The 22,167-nt window shown below is 40.0% G+C and overlaps 1 protein-coding gene across 1 annotated transcript in view; it reads right to left on the bottom strand.

Annotated features, from left to right (window-relative positions):
• The window catches only part of UNC80 (unc-80 subunit of NALCN channel complex), a 119,896-nt gene that overhangs the window by 52,530 nt on the left and 45,199 nt on the right, over nt 1–22,167 (bottom strand). The window contains exons 23-31 of the mRNA XM_085228180.1: nt 16,962–17,174; nt 14,809–14,944; nt 12,509–12,642; nt 10,381–10,546; nt 6,689–6,892; nt 5,046–5,146; nt 3,000–3,197; nt 1,150–1,257; nt 277–415 (exon numbers count right to left, since the gene is read on the bottom strand). Of these exons, the coding sequence (XP_085084306.1) occupies nt 277–415; nt 1,150–1,257; nt 3,000–3,197; nt 5,046–5,146; nt 6,689–6,892; nt 10,381–10,546; nt 12,509–12,642; nt 14,809–14,944; nt 16,962–17,174 (1,399 nt within the window). The remainder of the gene's footprint in view (nt 1–276; nt 416–1,149; nt 1,258–2,999; nt 3,198–5,045; nt 5,147–6,688; nt 6,893–10,380; nt 10,547–12,508; nt 12,643–14,808; nt 14,945–16,961; nt 17,175–22,167) is intronic.

Below are 22,167 nucleotides of genomic sequence, written 5' to 3'. Positions count from 1 at the left end.
TTTCCTCTGCATAGAAATCCTGCTAAACACAAATTACCAGTTCTGTTTTTCTCTGCTTGTTGGCCGTAAACAGGGCTGTGCAGATTGTCTGCCTGGACCTTCTGACCACCTCCTTTGTATAGAGAACAAAAGCACAGGAAGGTCTGTGAAAACCAAATAGCCCTAACGAAACCCTTGATGTCATGAAGACCTCCTCCACTAGAGAGCTGTCTTGCAAGGCCTTGTAACCTGCCGTGAGTTTAGTTGTCTGGCTAAATACTGGTTTTGTTCCCTTACCTGCTGCTCCAGCCATGTGCTCATCCACACTGAGCAGGAGCTCCCAAGCTGCAGGATGGATGTCCCCATACATTTCCTCAGTGAGGACAGGAGCTGCCTTGATTAGCAGTGACAAAGGTGCAGGGGAAAGGCTCATAACCTGTAAAAATATTTAAAAATAAAAGTGTCATGACCTACAGCTGAGCTGTGCCATCTGTCTTCAGTGAACAAGGCCTTGCATTTTTAAAAATTACCCTAGTTTTGGACAGCACTTTATCTGCCTGATAGCTTTTAGTTTCTGTCATTCCAGATAATGTTTCACAGAAGAACATTACCTTTCAACCTACACTAAACCAGCAGTTCTGAGTCTGCTGCTAGTCACTTAGGTCACAAAACATGGATAAAGAGGGCAAGAGGAAAGGACAACTCTTCCAAGATGGTGCACAAACACTGATGTCAATCCATGAAAATTTCATAGACAACCAAGAATTGTTCATTGCTTCTTCAAGAATACTGAACAAGAAAGAACAAAGGAAACTTCCTGTACACTGACAGGTTACATCTAAATGTATTCTTGTTTTTTTCTTCTGTTTTATTTTTTGTGTCCCCAGTCTTGATGCATTTATCACTATGGGAAGCCATGGATTTTGATTAACATTTAATGGACCTACATCTTCAAAGGATTCTTTGCCAAGAGTTCCCCTAAAAAGCTTAAATTTAGCATTATTGATCTGATAAAAATATGCAAGTCTGAACTAATCCACACTCAAGAACAACAGTTCTTTCCACCACACGGGCTTCATGATCCGTACACATTTTCTTTCTTGTTGCAGCTTGACCCAACATCTGTGTAGCAACCTCCCCAACCAGTGTATGGCCTAGCCTATTCAGTACCTGGTGCCTAATGTATTTTAACATTCCAGAGTCCTTCTTTCCTTCCAAGTTGATATCAATCACTCTCTTTTTTAGAGAGGGAGTTCTGAGGCATGACTTGTCTGAGCACTGAAAAAGAAAGAAGAAAAAATAAGAAAGTGTTCTCATTTTGATTTCCTGAAGTTTGGAAAGAGAGATCACATACGAATTTCCATACACTAGAAGCTGCCCAGTACCAGAGGGGCAGCACCAAGCCCTTTCCTGTGCTAGCAACAGGCCTAGTATCAGTGAGATGACATCCCATTTTGTTCTCTTTTTAACACTGCTTTTCTCAATAAAAGCTTGAAGATGACAATAAACCGAATGAGGACTGTGAATGTTCCTTGTGTAATCTTCATAGGTGACACGTGTATTTTAGGTGAACAGTATTTTAAACACAGAAGTGGTACAAAAGCCACAGCTTTCCCAAAAATTCCCAACTGAAACGTTTGCTGTGTACAACACTTATTCCTCTCTCAGCTACATTTACTTTCTGCAGAAAACATGTGACAACTCATTTTAAGACTTCAGCTCGTGCCTGCCTGATTGTTGTCTCTAGCAGATTGCCAATGCCAATGACAGTGACAAGGCCTGTTCATGCTCTTTGTTCACAATATCAAGAACTTTCCCAGAATGCTGTTTCCACAGATTTTTTTCCTCAAGCTGGTAGCCTGCTGATTAAAACAGGATCTCTCATTTTTCAGGGGGCTCACAAGCCCCATGATTAAATTTGTGTCATACTGCTTTGCAGTTGGAGATGAAACAATATACAGCATTGCGCAGTGTTCTTTTGCTACTTTTCATGAACACTGCCAGCTCATCTCACGCCTGCTTTCCGTGGAGGAAACGACTGCCTCTATTTCTTAATATCTAATTTATACACTGCTTTTCTATGCCAGAGGAAACATATGGGAGTTATTCTTTCCAGGAAAGCAGAATCATTACCTCATGTAATCTTCCCTGTGCTTTGTTCCATAAAAATACCCTTCTAACTTGACAGGAAACACACAATCCACCAGTTGATAAAGAAACTTTCAAAATTATTCTTATAGCCTTTCATTTCCACTTATGCAGATGAGAGCCGCTCTACCCAACTCAAATCTTGATGAGAGTTTCATGAACACTTTCACTTTCGCTGTTACTGCTAAGTAGCAGGATGATTTCTGCCATTACAAATATTCAGAAGAATGTCTGTCTTTTGTGGTCGAGGCTATATAGGTATTTACCAGATATTTACTTTATTCATTCGGTAGCTCTGTGGGTATTTTGCTGAACCAACACATGTACTTTCAGTGAAGTTAAAGGCACTGCGCATATGCCTAAAAAGGCACAAGCTTTTGTGACTGTCTTGCAGAGATGATCATTAAAAGCATCTCACTAAAGAGACTGTAATATTAAAGACCAGTGAATACAATTATTGGAAAAGAGCAGAAATCTCAGATCTAAAGGAAATCTTGCAAGGTTTTACCAGAATTCCAAGAATGATTCTTATTAACAGACAAGAAGGAACAGGAAAAAAAGGAATGAGACTCCAGGGGCTGATAAACAGATCTCATAAAAGAACAGTACATTTAAGGTCAGGCTATAGGCATTTTAACATCCTTATCAGCAGCCAAGATTCTTCCTGAACAATACAGTTTACATTCCTTCCATAATGCTAAATGACTTCATAACTTTTTGCAGAAGGACTATGTTTAGGAAAGTGCTGTGTTCCTTTTCTCATGAAAGAACATTATTTGAATACATTATGCAGTCCTTGAAGATTATGCCTTGCCCAGAGAACAAAACAAAAGAAAAAACATAAAAATATAATAGATTTTCCATTTACTCACTTCTTTTTGCTTTTTGCCTCTTGCCACACTGTTCAATGTGCTGTTTTCTCGAAGAGAGTCCACTGTGTCTCCATAGAGGAGTTTGATGGCACGGACAAGGCGAGCGCAGGACCGGCTATGATGGAGGTAGCAGTGTGGGTGACAGTAGTCAATGTGAGTACATATGAAACTTTGCTGATTGCATAAGAGGATCATAACCTTGAAAGGAATAAAATTGGATAGTTATCTATAGAGTCATGCTGCATAGCATATGCAGCCAGCGATGGGGACGGCAAGCTGATATTCACAGCCTAGCTGGCAAGGCAAGATGCTCAACATAGCTTTTTGAAAAGGTAAGCCTACCTGTGCTGACACACCTGCAAGTAGTTTATGAACTGGCTAGGCACAGCTAAATAAACGTTGGCGTTAACAAAGCAGACAAAGGAAGAGAGCTGCTGTAGATGCATATGTTTGGCTGGTGGCAAGATCATGGTTGAGGAAAACAGTGAACTCTCAGGTCACAGAAAAGCTATTCTATCACCAGTCTGAGAGGAAGACTTAGACTGGAAACAGTTAACTACTCAATCACCATCAAAGCTGCAAACCCACTAGGTTCAGGAGTTAGTTTCCTTCAAGGAAAGGGAAATGAAATGTCTCAATATACTCTCAAGTAGTAATTAGCTCTGCCAGTGGTTATGTGGTAGGTATACTTGCCTTGCTGTGCTTGGGTAGGCCCAATCCAGCCTAACTTTATATTAGCTGGCTCAGCTACTATTTCTAGTGGTGATGCCATATGGCAGCAGAGAGCTGCAAAATCAATCTAAGAAACAGAGTAAATATCCGGGCATTTTGCTCTACTAAGCCCTGCTTTGCTGTAGCAACACACTATAGCAACTTTGCTGTAGACTCCAAACTAATCAATTAAAAGCAACCTTCCTCTGCAATTCAGTGACTGCTCTCTGGTTGTACCTCAGAGGATTCATTCCTGGAGGAAGAGAGTTCAGTCCAGCAGCAGTTTGTACATAGGTCTTCAAGTCACAGACAACACCAGACAGTTTGTAGTATTTCAGGGGAAACACTGGGGCATCTGCAAGCTGTTCACACTGTACATCATAATTGGCCTTTATAAACCTCTCTCTTCATCGTACAACCTAATGTGGAAATACCTAGAACTACCAGAAGGAGGCTACCCCACACTTTCCATGCATTTAATACCTCTGCAGCTGCGGTCTGCCCACTCTCTCAGGTAAGGCAGGCACATTACTCTCCACTCTCAAATATTTAGGCTTTTGAAAGGTCAGGAGCTTAATTTAAGACAAATCTCAGCAGCATATTTGGGATTGTTGTCTTTGCTTACTTGTTCTGGTACTGCTTTATTTTGGGGTCAATCAGGGATAACTCAAGTCACTAGTGCTGTATGAATGCATGAATGATGAATCTGATCAGCACTGTATAGCCTCTACTGAGCCCTGGGTGCACTGTAACTTGTAGTTACACACAGTGAGGACATTGTATAGGGCTGCCGTAAAGGAAATGTTGGTGCATGCAGAGAAGAAACTGAAACCAATGATCCTTTTGAGTGGTTTGCATGACTGCCAAGGAAAGCAGGTTTTTGCTTCGCTGCAGTTTTAACTAAAACACCCACCCACACTTTCTTTCCAACAAACAAAAATGAGAAAGTTCTTAAGTGATACTGGTACATGTGTGGCATTAACTTGAACAGGTGATTTTTTAAATCGTCCTTTCTCCTAAGCAGGATAATCGAACCAAGTGAGAAAAATAGCTCAACTTCCCTTCATTTCATGCTTCGTGTTTAACAGTCCACACATCCTCCCACACTGAGTAAAGGCATCATGTTTTATCCTAAGCTGCTAGGTAGAGAGATGACTTTATACTCTATTAATTCATCACTCAGTACACACTTCCACGTCTACATACTCAGCTTAGTACAGTGGATTTTCCAGTTGACATGTAACCACTACCAGCAACAGAGAAGTGACAGAGAAGTAAGGTAGTCCAGGGACTGAGGACTGAGCTTGGAAAACATGGTCAATGACCCATACTTACATGCAGCCATGACATGTTCCGATGATAGTTCTCCTCTGTGCCTGTGCTGCTCAGCACCTCTGGCTCAATGCTAGGTTCGCTCGCGCTCCACGGGCTCCCTTCTTCAAAAGAAAAATATCCAAAGGTGGTTGTTTTTATTGCTTCCTATATGCTTAAAGCCTAGGGACAGCACTTGTAAGCCAGGCAAGCCTTGTGGAAACAGACCACAGTACACTGAATATGCCACACTGAAAAACTGCATTTGGACACCCCTCCCCAGTGTTGGTATCATGGTGGTTTGACAATTACAATTCAGACGTCAACGTCTCACAGGCCATCTTTGTCAGTAGCAAACTGCTCCCTCCCCACATATTTTCTTTAGCGCAAAGGGAGAAGGAAATAAAAAAAAAAAACATCAGGAAGAACTTCTTCACACCATTCAGATGCTATAAATGGTTGGTTTAGTGATCTGCATTGACTGGGCTCTGTGATTAAAAACATCAAAAAAAAAAAAAATCCAACCAGAAGTGGCATCCAACTGGAAGCACCAGTGGGCCACGTAACTGCTAAATGCCCATGGAAACTGCTAACATTACGGGGATGAAAGGGGAAAAAAATCCTGATTCTAGCATACTAGTTCTAGAGAATTCAGGCAAAGGAGAGATTTATGTGGGAACAGCACTGATCCCTGTGTTTCCTGCAGCCATTTCATTACCTGTGGGTTTTCTATAATACTAACAGTACTGTTAAGGGATGACTGGAGATGAACTCTACTTAATCCTTTCTTTCTCCTCTTTAAATGAACTCTGATTTTCCAAAGACTACAGAACAGGCAATGCTACTCTCCATACTCTCCATGTTTCCTTAATAAAACATCCTCTGATCAACATAAAAATGACTATTCAGCTTGGGATGCCGTTTCCACTCTAAATGGATCCAAACCTTAGCCTTTCGTTAACAACTCTAATAGAGAGAGTCCCTTAAGTTCAACTGTGATGGAGATTTCTTCTGACAGGATGCGTATTTGGTTTCCATAACATGCATATACTGAGATTCATCTTTATGAAAACTAAGGAAGGCAACTGTAAACTGTAAAGTATATGTATATGCCAATATGTAGAAATATAGTATGTAGCACGCACATGTTATGTTCTACATATAGGTATATATATATATACTACATGCCATATGGCATGCTTATGATATCATGTACTACATAAATATGAAGCACATGTTCAAACATATATATATATATATCCTATCTGTTAATATAGACAATAAAATATCATATGTGCATATGACCTTATTCTTTATATCATATGATTTAGGGGGGTGTGTATGTGCATATACACATGTGCATGTGCTCCCCTAAAGACAGCATGCATTCAGCTGGCAGACACCAGCATTCCAAGAGTTCATGCTGTAACACGGAGCTCTGAATGGACAGTCTGCACATGGAGGTGACCCTGCAGCCAAGCCTTCGGCGGCAGGATTTGAACCATATTCTACCCAGGCCCTACTTCCGGCAGTCCATGAAAAGGACTCTAGGTTTTTCCTAGCCTGTTGGGGTGGGGGTCTGTTGTTTCTAGCTCTGCTGCAATCACGTCAAGAGTTTAGGACCTGCCTACTCATCCCCTCCCTTTCCACCCACTCATCTAAGTTACCTATATCAGTGACAGTGTCCCTGCTGTGGGACAGCTGCAGCTCCTCATTCTCAGACTCTGAGTCCTGCCGTGATAACTTGGTGCTCTTTAGGCTGCCGGCCCGGCGAATGCTGGAAAGGGAACCCCCCTTCTTCACCCGGAAACTGCGGGTTCCTTTAATCTGGAGCAAGCGGGAGCCTCCTATCCTGATCTTCCTGCTGGGAACTGTATTAAAAGAATAAAAGAGGACTTTTTTCCCCTTAATTTTTCCCCATTTTAGAAAAGAAATATATCCTGGCCCACCCCTCCCTCCCAACCTTTTGCTGCCAGCCTGTATTGCAGCATTTTTAATTCTACCAAGAAATGTAGGGCCAGAGGCTCCCTCCAAAGCCACCGCCAATGCAGCTCTGTCAATCAGACAGTAAAAGTTTAAGGAAATGTGTTCTGCACCTCTTTTCCTGTAGACCTGGTACCTCACCTCAGGCCTTGTCTGTATTTGGAACTAGCCCTTCTTCAACCACCAGCAAGTAGAGTCAGCTGCTCTAACAAAAACCCAAAAAGTGGACAAGGAAAAACTACGATTCACACCACTTTGAATCAATTCCTGCCAGGAAACAGAATCTGTCCAATGGATGTAAATTGCAGTTTTCTTTGCCAGGCCCTGGGGTCTTCATTAGTGCAGAATCACTTCTTGCTAGGGATAGATGGCTGAATCCCAAGCATGAACAAGGCACCATGGAAAAACCTATTTTCTTGTGGGCCTGGGTTCTGTAAAACCCACTGAAATCTGCAGTAGAATCAACTATTCATACAGCACACGTGATTGCAGAAGGGTAGTCTGCTTCATGAAGTTAGCACACACGACTTCTTTGAAGTAAGATTTGCATAAATCCGTGTCTCTGCATGTTACTCTTCATCATTAGAATGCTTTAGAGGAAACAGGAGCACGTAGATCCTCTCCTTCAGACAAATCAGCAGCTTTCAGGCATTAACAACATCCATTAACACTCTGCATTTTTGATGAGCACAGACATGAAATGGTTCAATGTTCAAAGCACCAACCGTTTGCACTTTCGTTCTCCTCTTAGTTCAAAGGCAGTACATGGCAGTATGTCAGTCCAAATGTTGCAACACTCAGTCATTTTACTGCAGATCTAATCAGGCAGGGCCATGTGTGATTGATCACTCTTTTGGAGTCTTGTTGAGAATGAACAGGATACAGGTTTTTTTGGATACCGTGGGTAAGAAAATATTTCAAATGAATTGTATTTTGGCTTCGAGAAATAAAACAGACATACCTTTCCTGCTGAGAATGCTCCTAATTCCTCCAGAACCCAACTCCCACTCCACTTCCAGTGACTAACACCCTGGCCGAAGACAGGATAGGTTCTGACAGCTATTGTTCAGTCGTCACGGATCAGCTGGGCAAATCACTGTTGAGTGACCAGAGAATCTCCCTCCAAGTGATCACGCTGAGTTTCTTAGCAATTGTTACTGGTTGAATTTTGCTCAGATCAATCTCTATACAGCTGCTCAGTTCACACAAACACCAAACTACTTTAGCTCTTGTAACCGAATTTTGTAGAATACCGCGTTAGTGCCTAAACAGAATGTATGACACAATGAGAGCCTGCATCTACCTAGCTTTAGTGTCTATATTTCAGACCTACCTGGAGCAGATTCTAGACAGTAAACCCGAAGCTTTTGGATTAGCTGATAAGTCATGCCTGGGGTGAGCAATGAGAACAAAGTTTTTTAACACTCCAGAGTAAGTGAAAGGAAGCAGATTAGTACTTATCAGATAGGTAGAGATAAGGAGACCTGCCTCTGCAGGCAAAAAAAAATTTAGTTATAGTCAAACAACAACATTTTCTTATCTAGAAATGCACAGATTACAAAAGATGCCTCTGCATCTTTTGTGGCCCAGGTAGATCCCCAGAAGAAAATGCTATGGCCAGGAAAAGAACATAATTATTGTAGTTTTTAACTAAAACATTATAGTGCATTTATTTAGATTCCAGACACTTCAAATTCATTTCTTGCCAGCATATATTTAGGGGTCGGCCTTCTTATTTTTATCACCTTTCTCATCTCTAAAATGTAGTTAAGTAGCTTTAGTAAAGAATATTACAGGACAGATTACAGAGAAGGGAAAATTGGAAAAAAAAAAAAAATCTAAAACTGCAGGAAAAATCATTTAAACAAAGTCAATTATCTTTTTTAAAAAATTTCAATTCTACAGTACGCCTGCAGCACGGTAACACACGGAGTTACACCTCAGTCAGTACTGTTTCTAAGGAAAATGAGATAGTTGTAGAATGGCCATCAAAATTTTCCAGCAGCACCACATGCTTGTAAGCATTCTGTCATTAATGAGACTGCTGCCTGAGAGGCTGAAAAGTGTCTTCACGGAATTACACAGCTACCTTCAAAAAACCCAAAACATTTCCTCATCTAAATAGTTAGGAGACATCTGATCCCACTGAGTTAGATTATGAGATAGACTGTAGGTCGGTGTGCATCTCTGAGCTGCCATTATGTCAGGGGTACAAAACACTAGGTTAAGCAGGAACTTAGCTCACCTGACCTTTCTTAGAAAAAAGTCCCTAGCTGTGTTTACAGAAGTAACTGTCCCAGGTGACACACAAATTTGGAGGCAACCGTACACTCCGTGAATCTTAGAAATGCTTCTAATACTTTCTACAGTAATTATGGCAGGGTTACAGCTGAAGATAACAAAGACTTTGTCCAAAGCCCTCTGAAGCGAATAAAAGCGCCTCAATCATCAATACACAGTACAGATCCTAGAGGACAACCAGCCACAGACTTCATCCTTTTCAAGTAATTGTAAAACATTTATACTTTTGAAACAATTATCAAAATTATCATTCAAACATCTGCGTCTTTAAATGGCCTTTATAAGACAGGATTAAATAGTTCTTCCAGAAAACGTGTTTGAGGGAAAATCACTTACAGGTGACTCCTGGCAGTTTAGTTTCTAATTGCAAATAGAAATAATGACTGTATATTGTATTGCAACACTTGTACCATCAGATAGTACGTGAGTTTTGCATGAGATGGCTTAAAAATGGAAACAATCTGCTTTTCTCAGCAAACACAGTGAGCTTGAGGTTTGCTTGTACAGTATACAGTATGTTGGTCACAATAATCTGCTAGCCATCAAAAGCCACATATGTGTGTTTTTTTCATGTGGTAGCAAAGAATTCAAGAGATCAAGTGATCACCCACTAATTCCATGAGATGCCATGACTTCCAAACCAGTACAGATTTTCACAGAAAGATCCCAATATTCCCTCCTATCTCTGGTTTATATAATAAAATAAAATAAAATGTAATCAGAATAAGAAACAAATAAAACCACCTTTGATCTTTATTTATGAAGTGTATCAAATAGTGATGCTTCTAACAGCATTGCACTGAGATACAATTTCATGTAAAACATCCTCCTTTCTATAAATCTTGCAGTGCTCTCAATTGGTTTCAGTCATAGCAGTGCTTTGTAAAATTTAATATCTTTGCTTCTCACATTCGATATTTTGAAACCTGAAGGCAAAAAGCATCTCAGAAATGATTCAGAGCCACATGACTCCATGGCCTCCTGCTTTTTAACACAGTCTATGCAAATGAAAACATAAAATCAAGCGCCACTTCACAAGCCTGAAGAATACACAAGCCTTGTTGTGCCAACAAACCTTTTTTCTCCTCGAAGCCAGCCTCAGATTTGAGGGTGTGGCTGCTGCTGTGCAGGGAATCCTTTGAATCTTCATTTTCATCCAGAACCCCAGCAAAGCTGATTTTTCTTTCATACCTGTGCCGGTCCATCTCAGGGTCCAGACGTAGCCTACAGCTCTCCAGATCCTGTTGGCAGCATGTAGACCACACAGATGTGCAACCAGTTTGAATCACCATCTTTTTCCACTACAACCATAGAAACTTCAGGAAGAATGGTTCAGATGACTACTTATTTCTGGATAAAATTACGTAGGCTCAAGAGGTCTCTTACTGGAATTTCTATACAAACTCCTACTGAAGTTCCTGGGAACTACCTGGAACATGACAAAATCTTTTACTTTAAGAGCTGGTTAGGGGGAAAAAGAAGAGTTTTGTCGAACATATTCTAGACTGAGTGTGTTGAAATGGGTTAGCTGTTGCTAGTCTATTTCATGCCAGTGGAAGGCCCCAAACAATCTCCAGTCAGCTTTGCAGCTGTGTGGAAAATGAACATAAACGACTATCAGCAAAGCTAACAGTTGATTAGAATAAGGGAAATATTTTGACTTTGCTCAACAACAAAACCTGGGATATAATATATAGCTATAGTAATGGTTTGTAGTGTATTTGGCATTCAAAATTTCCAAGCTTAAAAAGTTATCCAACACAAACAGTTTTAGGCAACAGATCATGAGCTTTTATCCTCAACAAATCTGAACCCAAGCCACAACAGCACTACAGATACATTCCTACGGTACGGTCAGAGTTATCCCCCTTGAAGTGTTTAAACACATGACTCCTCACTGCTGTTTGTCAACGTGTACGCATTGGAAACTGCTGCTCCCACAAAATTAAATGACAGAATGAAAGACATTTTCTTAGCGCATCACACAAAAGTACATATTTCTATTGATCCTCATTATCTACCATATTCTTAGTTTTAAGACAGCTACTTTGCTGAGATGAATCCAAAATTGTGGTATTACCCTACTTTTGGATGTAGTCATTTCTTACATAGCAAAAGTATCAACAAGGTGTTTACGAAGACTCATGCTGAATTTCTCTCTGCTTTTTACTACTGCCATTCTTACATACCTGGGGGCTGAGTCACTTCTTCATAGTTCAGCTACAGCCTTTGAAATCAGTCTCAAACCCTAACTACAACAATGCTGAGCCATCACCCTTTCAAGAACAAATTTGCTGTTATCAGCAAAATTTGGTCCTAGTCATTCATTAACAAAAAGAACAACAGTAGGGCTAAATCCTTTGTGCTTCTCTTAGAAATCTGACTTTTCACTCTTTCTTCAAAAAACGTAGTCTGATTTCCTGAGGAAATCAAGTTTAAAAGATCATACTGCTTATCTGACATTCTATGTTCATCATCTCTGAATTTGCTGGCCACTTCCAACATAACTTGACAGAAGACAGCCTGTATATTTTGTGAAACAACAGGTTGAAGGTGATGTTAAACTCATTAACTGACATAAGAAAATCCACATAAGAATGAGCCGCTAGAAATTACGAGGTTCTGCCATTCAGAAAATTAGCTGTCACCTTAACAAATGCTTAGCTTATTACTCATGCTAATATTTTCCTGTGTCTCCCTTAGGCTCACGGAAGTTTTGTTCGTTCTTTGCTTCTTTCCTTTCTTGCCTTAGTTCCTTCAATTCTATTGATAAGACAACAAAAAAACTGCAACTATGACAAAGAAGTGCAAGCTCTAAACTTCTGCAAATGCTCTACAAACCATCTTCTCCCCTTTCTGCTAACTGTCCTGTTGAGTGTCAGCTGACACTCCTAATCAGCTATTTTGCACTTGAACTGTCATTTGTTGCACTCTCAGGTCCTCCAAACAGTTTCTCAATCCATCTGCTGCTTTCTCTACTTTGAAACTTTCTTGGACTTCCAACACATATTCTGCTTCCCTCGTCTTATCTTTTTAATCAGCTCATTTGATGTGCCATGCCCATCTTCCTAACAGACAATGGCTCCTTTCCCTCTGCATCAGACATTCCCTTGAGTTACCCCAGCCTATCTCTCCTCAGAAAGGCACAGAGCACAGTGACTTTGCTGGCACATCTCCCTCTCCTGTTTCTATTGCCCACTTACCACAAGAGGCTCAGGACGTGGCCTAGGCATGTATGGAAAGGTCTCTCGAAGGAAAGTGGTAACCTCCAGGAGAAGCTGGCAGGCTGCCATTTTCAGCGCAAAAGGACAACAACATTTGGTAGGATTCACAGTGCCTAGGAAAAAATATTTCTATGGTGAGCAAGGAGATGATACAAAATGTTGAACCAAAACGTGACGGACATTTTTATGTATGGTGCACAATACAAGCTGCACTAAAGAAGGAAAATCCAGAGTTCTATCTATGCTACTCTTCCTACACTAAAAGGATCATAATAGTAAAAATATCAATCCATGTATTTACTGGCACGTGGCATAGTCCCAACAGAGTACTCTCCAACATATTACAGTGTATAGTGAGCTATCTACTAAATTAACATGATCTTTTAGTATTTTATACACCTCATTTAATGCTGATACAAGTAAAGAAGTAGATATCCTTCTGTCTCTTTACAGTTTTGCATTCAGACAAATCTTCTGCAATACTGTAAACACAGGAAAGTTTCTCAATATATATATGGAATTATGATTAGCCAGGAAAGAACTACTTCATCTGTTACTAAGTACTATCCAGATAACTGAAAAATGCAGTCTCCTCTGAAATCAAGCTTCTTTATTTGCGCGTGCACAAAAGCCAAATGCCATTCAGAGATAATTAAAGAAAAAAATAATCAAACTGCATATTGATTTTCAATCTAGCAACTTTTTGCAAAGAAACAGTCCAAACAAGAAGGTACTGCCAGTATCAGATAAAACCAGATTAATTCTATGAATCTTATTAATTCCTCTGTACATGCTACGTGTAGTGAAGATGGACTCCACAAGGACTAAAATAATCTGAACTGTTAAATAGAGATGAGCTGCACGGTGTAATGGAAAATCCATCAGCATATTTTATGCTTCTCAGTCTAATTCCGTTGTTCGCAGGGCAGCTTTTGGAAAAATCTGTCTTCAACATGAAAGTTGGATGATTGGATATCTTCTATCTATAACATGGCTTTCAGGCAAGTACTTGAGCTTTTATGTGGCTTTCTAGACCACAGCGTGTCCTCTGTTTGCTCATCTTATGCTGCCTTGTTAAAACAGTTCCACGTCACCTTGGTGAGTGCCCAGTATCAATCGCTGAACAGGGACAAGTAGCCTGTTCCATCACTTCATTACAGGAATGTTCCTCACCTTTTAAAAGGCATTCATGGTACAGGAGAGGAAGAAATTTATGTGCACTCTCCTGCTTTGGACATACCTCCTGAGGAGCCAGTAAAACATCCAGAACAGCCACCCACACTTATCTTGCTTCTAGTGCTGCCACACCATGTAGTGGCACATGTGAAGGTCTAAGCTCAGTGTTAATACCCGTCTTGACACCACTTCCCACAAATGCCATTTCCACCTCCTCCCCTTAATCCCAAAGCTGACCTTCATCTAGTGATAAGAACACACTTAGGATCACAGCAGAAGAAACCAGAAGATACATAAACGGTGCTAACACACTACATCCAATGGTAAACAACAGTACATGTAAACAAGAAGTGGTACATTACAGCACAGATGTATATACAAATGGTGTCTGGAGAGGACATAATGTTTGTTATCACCTTCACCTACACCTATGACAATATCTATTTCGACTAAACTTCTTTTGAATCACAGGCTGTTATAATTTGCATATCTATCTAGACTTCTAGAATCAGTGATTTATCACCACCCTCCTACCCTTACGTACACACACGCACAATGTGTGCATTTTAGTTGTTGTTACACAGGTTTTTAATGATGCTTTTTATACTACTGTGCCATGCGTCTGCTTGAGAATCAGGCATATGTATAGTGAAGTCAAAATTTAAAAGCATTTGGCGGGAGCTGCACCAAGACTCATCAGGTAAGATCATTCTTCAAGATGAAGAAACAGAAAAGCAGCTAGTCTTACAAAATATTTTGGCAGAAATAACTGGAAAGAATGGGAATCTGAACCATTTTTGGCACTGAGATGACAGCGAGACTCAATAAATAAATTATTCTGCACATAATTGCCATTGCCACTATACAGGAATTGCAACTCACTATCTGTTTTGCTCCCTCCTTTTTCTTCAAAGTTTCTCAGTACTGCTATCCATCTGTCATGTTGTACATCAAGGCACAGAAAGAACAGGGAAGGAAGCTAAGGCGGAGGTGAGGGACTGGGAAATACAGCTGAGCGGCAAGAAGATGAAAAGAGAAGAAAAATTAAGTGCTCCTAAAGCAGAGGTTCTTACAAGCGGGTGTAGTAAAGGGAGTCTCCTTACTGTCATCTAAAAAGTCTTCTTCCTCATCCTCCTTTCTCAGGCGCCTCTTGGTCTCCTCATCATAAATGAGGCCCAGCAGGTTGGCAGGGCTCTCACTCTCAGCGTGGCACAGCTCGTTGAGGCGGACACCAATTGCCTGCAGACAGGGAGAAGAAGAAAGCATAAGAAGGTGAGGATTTGAGCCCAACCTTGCAGTCTGTGAAGATGTTCCAATCAGAAGAGAACATACTGGCTTCACATTTACTGTCTGCAAAATGCAGTAAAATAAAGAAAGGAATGATAAGAGAGTAATTGCTACCAAAAGCACTATTTGTTTCCCCGTGATCTTTTCAACCAAATTTTGCAAACTGCCGTGTTTCAGGGGGATTTTTTTTTTGCACATCAGGTTAAATAATAAGAACAGAAATGGCACAGGATAGGCAAGAAGTGAATAAGTCATTATCATGTATGAATTTCTTCCACTATTCTCCCTCCCCCCCCCATACGTGTGACAGATTTTTGATAAGCTTTTTCACTGAGAACTTATGTCTTCAGTTCAAGCAACTATCCTGCCACATAGGGATCCAGTAAATATCCCCCATTCCTCCACAAGAGCTGCATGCTTGTAGGAAAGTCTGCTTTCATCTTTAGAAGAGCTGAGAATTTGCTCTATCAAATAGCATTTTTGTGCTCCTCATATCTGTTGTAGCTTCCACTGAAATAAGTAGGAGATATTACTTTGGAGTGACCTACACATATAACAAAGACAGGCAAAAAGATTTCTACTGAATACTGCTACATTCTCCACAAGAGCACTGACTGTTTATTTGTTGCTAGTTTGTCAGCATCCTTATCAGCACGTAAGCAGTCCTTGCGTTGCTGTCAGCAAAGCTACAGATAAGGATGTGTTGCAAGAGGTTTACTTTCCTGCTAAGACACTTAATAGTTTTTTATTTTCTTTGGTGCATAAAGGTAAAGAGAACATAGACAAGAATGTAAAATTTTATCCTATGATAATATCACTTTGATAGAGAGGAAAGATTTTTAACCTTGAAGTTCTAACCAGCACTTGTCATTTGGCTTCCTTGGTTTAGGGATGGTTTCAGAGAAAGATATTAAAGAGGATTTCTGAATCTTCTGGAAGTCAGACTGATGATCATGCAAGCACTATGTAATTTTCCTCTCTCAGCTGAGGCAAAGCAGAAACAAATAAGCAGTCACAAAGAGGTAGCATTTACAGCTCTTCTTCCTCGTTATTTAGTAGTTCCTGTGAAATCCAGCAACAAAGAAGTGGGTAGATTCTGCTACACAAAGAGAGTAAGGTGTTATTATATTGTGGTTGGCAAATAGTTGCCAATCTCAGCAATCTGCATATTGCTAAATAAACTCCACATCTCTCAATTTTTTCCCTTTCATGTTTCAGTCTGTTAAGGAAGAAATACTCTGCTTGCATCTGCAGAGAGCAATAATCTATCACGTATTATTTATGCTATTCTCCAGCCTTACATTAAAGCAATCATACGCAATCCCACAGCACCCTACCTAAAAAGAACCGGATTCTTAATATGTATTACCTGTATTATCCTTGGTTACTTACTTATTCTTAAATGTGTGAAATGTCTTACAATAAGCATCAGATCTTTAGCAGGTATGGGCTTCCAAAGAAACTGCAAGTGCACTGACAGGACCAGACAGTGCTACTGCCTTGCTCACATACTGTAAGAGATCACGGTCAAATGAAACTTGAAGAAGTCAATCTATCTTTCTAGATGACACGCAGTAGCTCTGCAGAGCTCCTTGCCAAAGAAATATAAATGTGCAAAAAGAGACTGAAGAAGTATGTCAAAGAAATCCACTGAAGGTTATGAATACACAACATCACGTCTAGGCTACAAATAAATATTTGGAAGCTAGATAAAATCACTACTCCTACTCTTCATTAAGCATTCACATATGCAAAGTGAGGGAGTCAGGAGAGCGGGCCAAAAGGATCTTCTGACTGAACATGGTAAGGACAGGGACAGTGTCTCTGTTACATACTAACAACATAAATTTTGACCAGAGGAAGAGGTGATTTTGGCAAGCCGTGAAATGCAATTTGGAAGGGAGACTTGAAATTAACTTTGCATTTTGGTTGGTTTTTAAATGTAAATAGAAGAGAAACAAGCTCTTACATCTCCCCACTGGTAGAAGAGCTTAGCTGCATTCCACTGCAGTTTCTGGTTCCTTTTGTTGCCAACAATAGGAGAGCGTCCGCGGGACAGGCCCTTCTTAGTAATGTTCACATGGTGGCCCTTCATCCACTCTGGCCAGTTGCCACGGTTGCAGCGATGAACAAAACGTGCACACTCAAGGAACAGGGCTGCTCTCGCCACTACAGGAGCTTCCTGAAACGTTTGCAAAAAATCACTTTAAATACACACACATTCAAAAAAATAAATATTAAGAGGACTTAGTGCTTTTATCTTAAGAGGACTTTGTGCTTATGATCATAAGCTTGCCATAGTGTCACACAGACTGAGCAATCTCTTCATCAAAGCCTGAAACCAGGATCTCTGCCTCAAGCTAATAAAATCAAGGCCCACAACACTGAGCAGTTACGCTTAGTTGAACCACCAGAGGGGCAAAAAGAACCACATTATAAACAATCTTGTTTCACTATCCCTCTATAATCATTTCTTCCAGAAACCACCTAGCTACCAGAAAGCAGAAGTGTTTATCTGACACTTCTACTGGAGGAGTGACTCATATTTTCTTCTCACCTCTAGTAAGCCTGCAAAGTAAGCAGCACGGACATATGAAACCTAGCATTTGTCGTGTTATGTTTTGCTTGTGCAGCTCGGGGGTGGAAGCATGAATGGAAGCTTGCTGAAACTAGGAAAAGTGCTGTTTTGCACTTAAAATAAGCAGATACAAAGAGTGAAATGCTCTACCGGCGTAAGTCAGCAGAATTTCACTGACCTAATTGCAATAGCTTTAGCAGGTACATACAATCTAGTAGTGAAACTTAGTATCAACCAGCTGAGATCCTTGTGCATTTGTCATGGGGACACTCCACCCTCAACTTGGAGGAGACATGATATTGAGCATACCTTTGTCTGAAATGGTCCAATAGGACCCAAGTTAGCTCAACACAGAGTACTTCTGAGATATACAAATATGTTAAAAAATGAACACTGTAATTTGTTTCCTAAAGGGCGGCTGAGACTTAAAACTTTCTTCCCAGCAGTCTATAGCTCTGTGAAAATAACATCTTAACAACTGTGGAAAATGACTAAAAGTGAACAGTTCTCCTCATTTCCATTTAATCTTCCCCCTCTTTTCCTGTAGCTTTCACAAGCAAAAGCCCCCAGGCCAGCAGGTTCTAAAATAATAACAATAAAACAATGTCCACATTTCACAAGCTGGCTTTGAAGGGTACCTAGCAAGAATTTCACAGAGTACAAAAACACATGTTCCACACACTGAGACGCTGCCAGCCTTAACGAGACAATTTACACAGATGAGCATCTCTTTCTAAGGGCAAGTGCTTCTTCAAATCTGGTCCGTGAACAACATATGGTCCCTGAGATCATAGAAGATGGCCTGCAGTTGGTCTGTACAACATGATTAAATAGCGTTTCCAATAGTGCTTTAATCAAAAGTTGAAAGTCAATTTTCAAGCAATGCTCCAAAAGTTTGAGAACTGCTTTAAGAAATTATGTACTACAGATAAACTTAGAGAAATTAATCCTGATAGAAAAATAGACAGAAATAACTACGGGATGGAAAAAAAAAAAGTCACCTTCTCTAAGAGACTGCAAAAGAACAAAAAGGAGGGATGGATTTTATGTTGTCCATAGTAAAAAGAAAACACACATTAACTGCTTCCTGATGCATCTTGCTGCTGCTTAAACTGCAGGCTACTATCTTCTTTCATCATTTGAATAAAATAGGAGCTCTTTGCTTATATTTTATTCAAATGATGGAAGAAAACAGCAATGTTTTAGCTATTCGCTTAAGTAGGAAGTACATTAATGTTGACCCAATGTTCTGACCAGGAAGGCAGAAATCTTCAATCAGACACTGATCAGCAACCGAAACAAAGCTAACACGTATCACGTTACAAATTGCTTACTGTCCACATGAAATATGGAAGACAGATCATGTAAAAGTTCTTGTTCCTGTTGTTTTAATTCTCACACAGTAAAACCTTATCCAGACTTGGAGACATGTAATCATTGGGAAAATGAAGCCCCACCTTTGGTATCCTGTTTCAGTTCACTTCTCATAAAAATCACGATTTCTTAGTACACAGGAATCTTGTAAAGATATATGTTCTAAAGGTTACAGAAGCACTCAACTAATACAATTAAGGGAGCATATCTAGGATAGGGAGTGAAGGGCAGGAGGAATGTGGCCTAGCACAGGAGTTCCAAATTCAGAAACACTGGAATGCTCCCCCGCGTGAAAGAGGACTTCCTGAACATCATGAGGCATAAGCTCCTTGTGACAGCTTACCTGAGGCTCAGTGTAAACTGAAGCAGCAGCAAGAGAAAGATGAAGATGTGACAGAATGAACAGGGATGGATTCACACCACAGAGAAACACATCACAAATGGAGAGAAATGAATCAGGCAGGCGATGCATAGCTGAAAAGAACACAAGTTTCCACAATCACTGTCAAAACTTAACATAGCAGCAATACTCTCACAAGCTGGTCCCTGCTTGTGAAACAGTTCACAAGTCCACTTTTAACATTAGACCTACTATATCACTTTGCCTTTTGATTTTTTCTTTTTTTTTTGTACTGTCTAAATTGACATAAATATGATTCCATCACTTATCAAAATTTCAAGCATTCCCATTCGTATTCTTCAGCAGATAACCTGATAAAGCAGCAAAAGCAATGACCCGGGTGACAGGGAGCTAACATGGAATACATCTGCAAATTTATAACATCACATCACTGATGAACTATAGCTGACTGTGGAGAGCTTTATGAATGTGGAGTGCTTAGGTTCAGTTTTGTCTTTAAGTACAAATAATTTTACAAGAATAACCAACCAGTCATAATTGTCCTTATGCCCTCTTCTGTACCCTGTAAGGCAGTTTGAGCAAAAAACAATTTCTACTGATCTCTTAAATAATAAATACATAAATAAATAGCAAAATGACAACAATTTACTTACGAAGCAATTCATGCATATGTAAGTACTCTCAAAAGATGTTGAGAGTATCTGTTAGAATAGCTCTGTTTTGTTGAGCCATGAGAAGTAGCCAAGTGCATATATTGGAAACAGGCCACAAGCAAGTTATTAACCCAAGTCCAAGAGGATTACCTCAAAAACATTAGTTGAAATCTTTCATGCCCAAAAAAGGTAAAATGCATGATATGACTCCTTGCTTCTGTTCCCAGTCTATTACGGAGACAGCAATCTCCGATTTCCTTTCAGGTAATATGTCCTCCCATGGACAAATATTTCTCTTCTGCAAACAAAGACATGGAAAGAATGCAGCCTGCCTAAGACATTTGATGACACAGAGTCAGGGATACTGACTAGGATTCTTGTTCTTGCAGCTTAGATTTTGCTTCCGCACTCTCATGACTTGATAGATTCTTTCCCAATGCAATCCTGCCATAAAGCAGTGCTATTATAGCAATTCTAGTAGGATAAAAGATACACATGCCAGAACAGAGTAGCTCACACATGGTAAAGATGTACTGGGAAAGTGTAATAGTGCTAAGTGGCACTCTTTGCTAAACTAGTCGAAAGAAAGCTCACACTTTCTGACACGACGCGTTTATAATCAGGTTGGAGAAGACCTCTGAGATCATCTAGTCCACCTACCACCAATACTGCCCACTAAACATGTCCCCAAGCACTACACTGATCCTTTCCTAACACTTTGGCTACTTGTCATGGCTAGACAAAACAGAGCTATTCTAGCAGATACTAGTCTAATTACAATACTTGAGGGAATTTCTTCATACAACGCCACACATTGGGAACCCTTTGCAGAAACTTACAAAACTGAAACATCGAATTCCTTGCACACAAAGCTTCAAAAGCCTCTTACAAGGGAAAAAATACCAGTTTTATTATTGCCAAGTCTGGATTTCAGTTAGGGACAGTGATGAAACTGCAACGTATTATCAAGTGTCATTAAATGTTTGCAAAGCCATAAATTGCAGTTTTATAACATTCAGTCAAGGATGGGTGGTTCTTCTGGGAAAATACGTTAACTGCATGATTCCTAACCTGAAGTAAACCCTTAGTTTTAAGCATAAACAAACCAGTACCTCCATAAGGGTATAGCCTTTGCTTCATTGGCTCTTATTTCTGAAATCGCTGTGGCAAACCTTTGTAAAATCCAGGCTAACCAAAGAACTTCAATTTTTTAGAAGATTGGAAATTTTTGGTGCAAATCTGCATTAGAAAGCATGCTGAAAAAGTTTATGAAAGAACTAAAACTAAAAGCAGCTTGCCTTTAATTAGTTTTAAGGTTGCCATAGCAACTGGGTTGGATACATATTTTTTTTAATTTGTATCAAACCTGATTCCAACCATTACCTCAAAAGCCTGAAAACAAGTTTTTTTTTTTTTTTTTTTTTTTTTTTTTTTAAAAAAAAGGTTTTCTGCTGGATGTGCTCTATTGAAATAAAATATGGGAATTTTCCATAGCAGCACACTGTCATTAAGAAACACACTGATACGATAGTAGCTGTCATCTTTTGAAACCCATATGACTTCTTAACTTCCATATACCTTCAACGTTGCATGTTGGATTTCTTAACTTCCATATATCTCCACCATTTTATAGAGAAAATGCCAACGACTTACTACTTGTAAGTAGTACCCCAACTCTGTAATTTGAACAAAGTCTGCATCATCTTTAACTGCAGACTAGAAATCTAGTCCGTCTAGAAATTCTTATCCCAGAAGCGTGGGCTCTCATTCACATCCACAGCTACTCCAAAATGACACCACTGTGTGCTGCACCTCACACAATGAAGAGAAAATATGCAGGTAAAGCAGTATGGAAATGTAGAGAAAAAGATCAAATCACAGCAACTGAAATAACACATTGGGGTATAAAAGTTGTTTCATTCTCAGATTGCGGAGAACAACAGAAGACCACAAACGAAGGAGCAGGTTTCTATGCATTCCAACAGTGTCACAAATTTCTGCCTTATGACACATAGTCACTCTGTGCTATCTTCTAAAAGGACAGTTTGATCAAGGCAGCTTATCTAGCTCCCAGCCACTGGGTTGCAGAATTACAGCCTCACATACATAAAACTCCTTAGCTGTGTGTCAAGTTACACCCTCTCTGAGATCACACAGTAGAAGCCCAAGAGAGAAAAGCAGAACCAGGCAGCTATAGTATTGCTTTTCT

This window comes from Meleagris gallopavo, chromosome 7 (genome assembly GCF_905368555.1).
Source record: "Meleagris gallopavo chromosome 7, MGAL_WU_HG_1.1, whole genome shotgun sequence".
Classification (NCBI taxonomy): domain Eukaryota; kingdom Metazoa; phylum Chordata; class Aves; order Galliformes; family Phasianidae; genus Meleagris; species Meleagris gallopavo.
The sequence above is the reverse complement of the archived record's forward strand: the minus strand, read 5'-3'. Positions and strand labels throughout refer to the sequence as shown.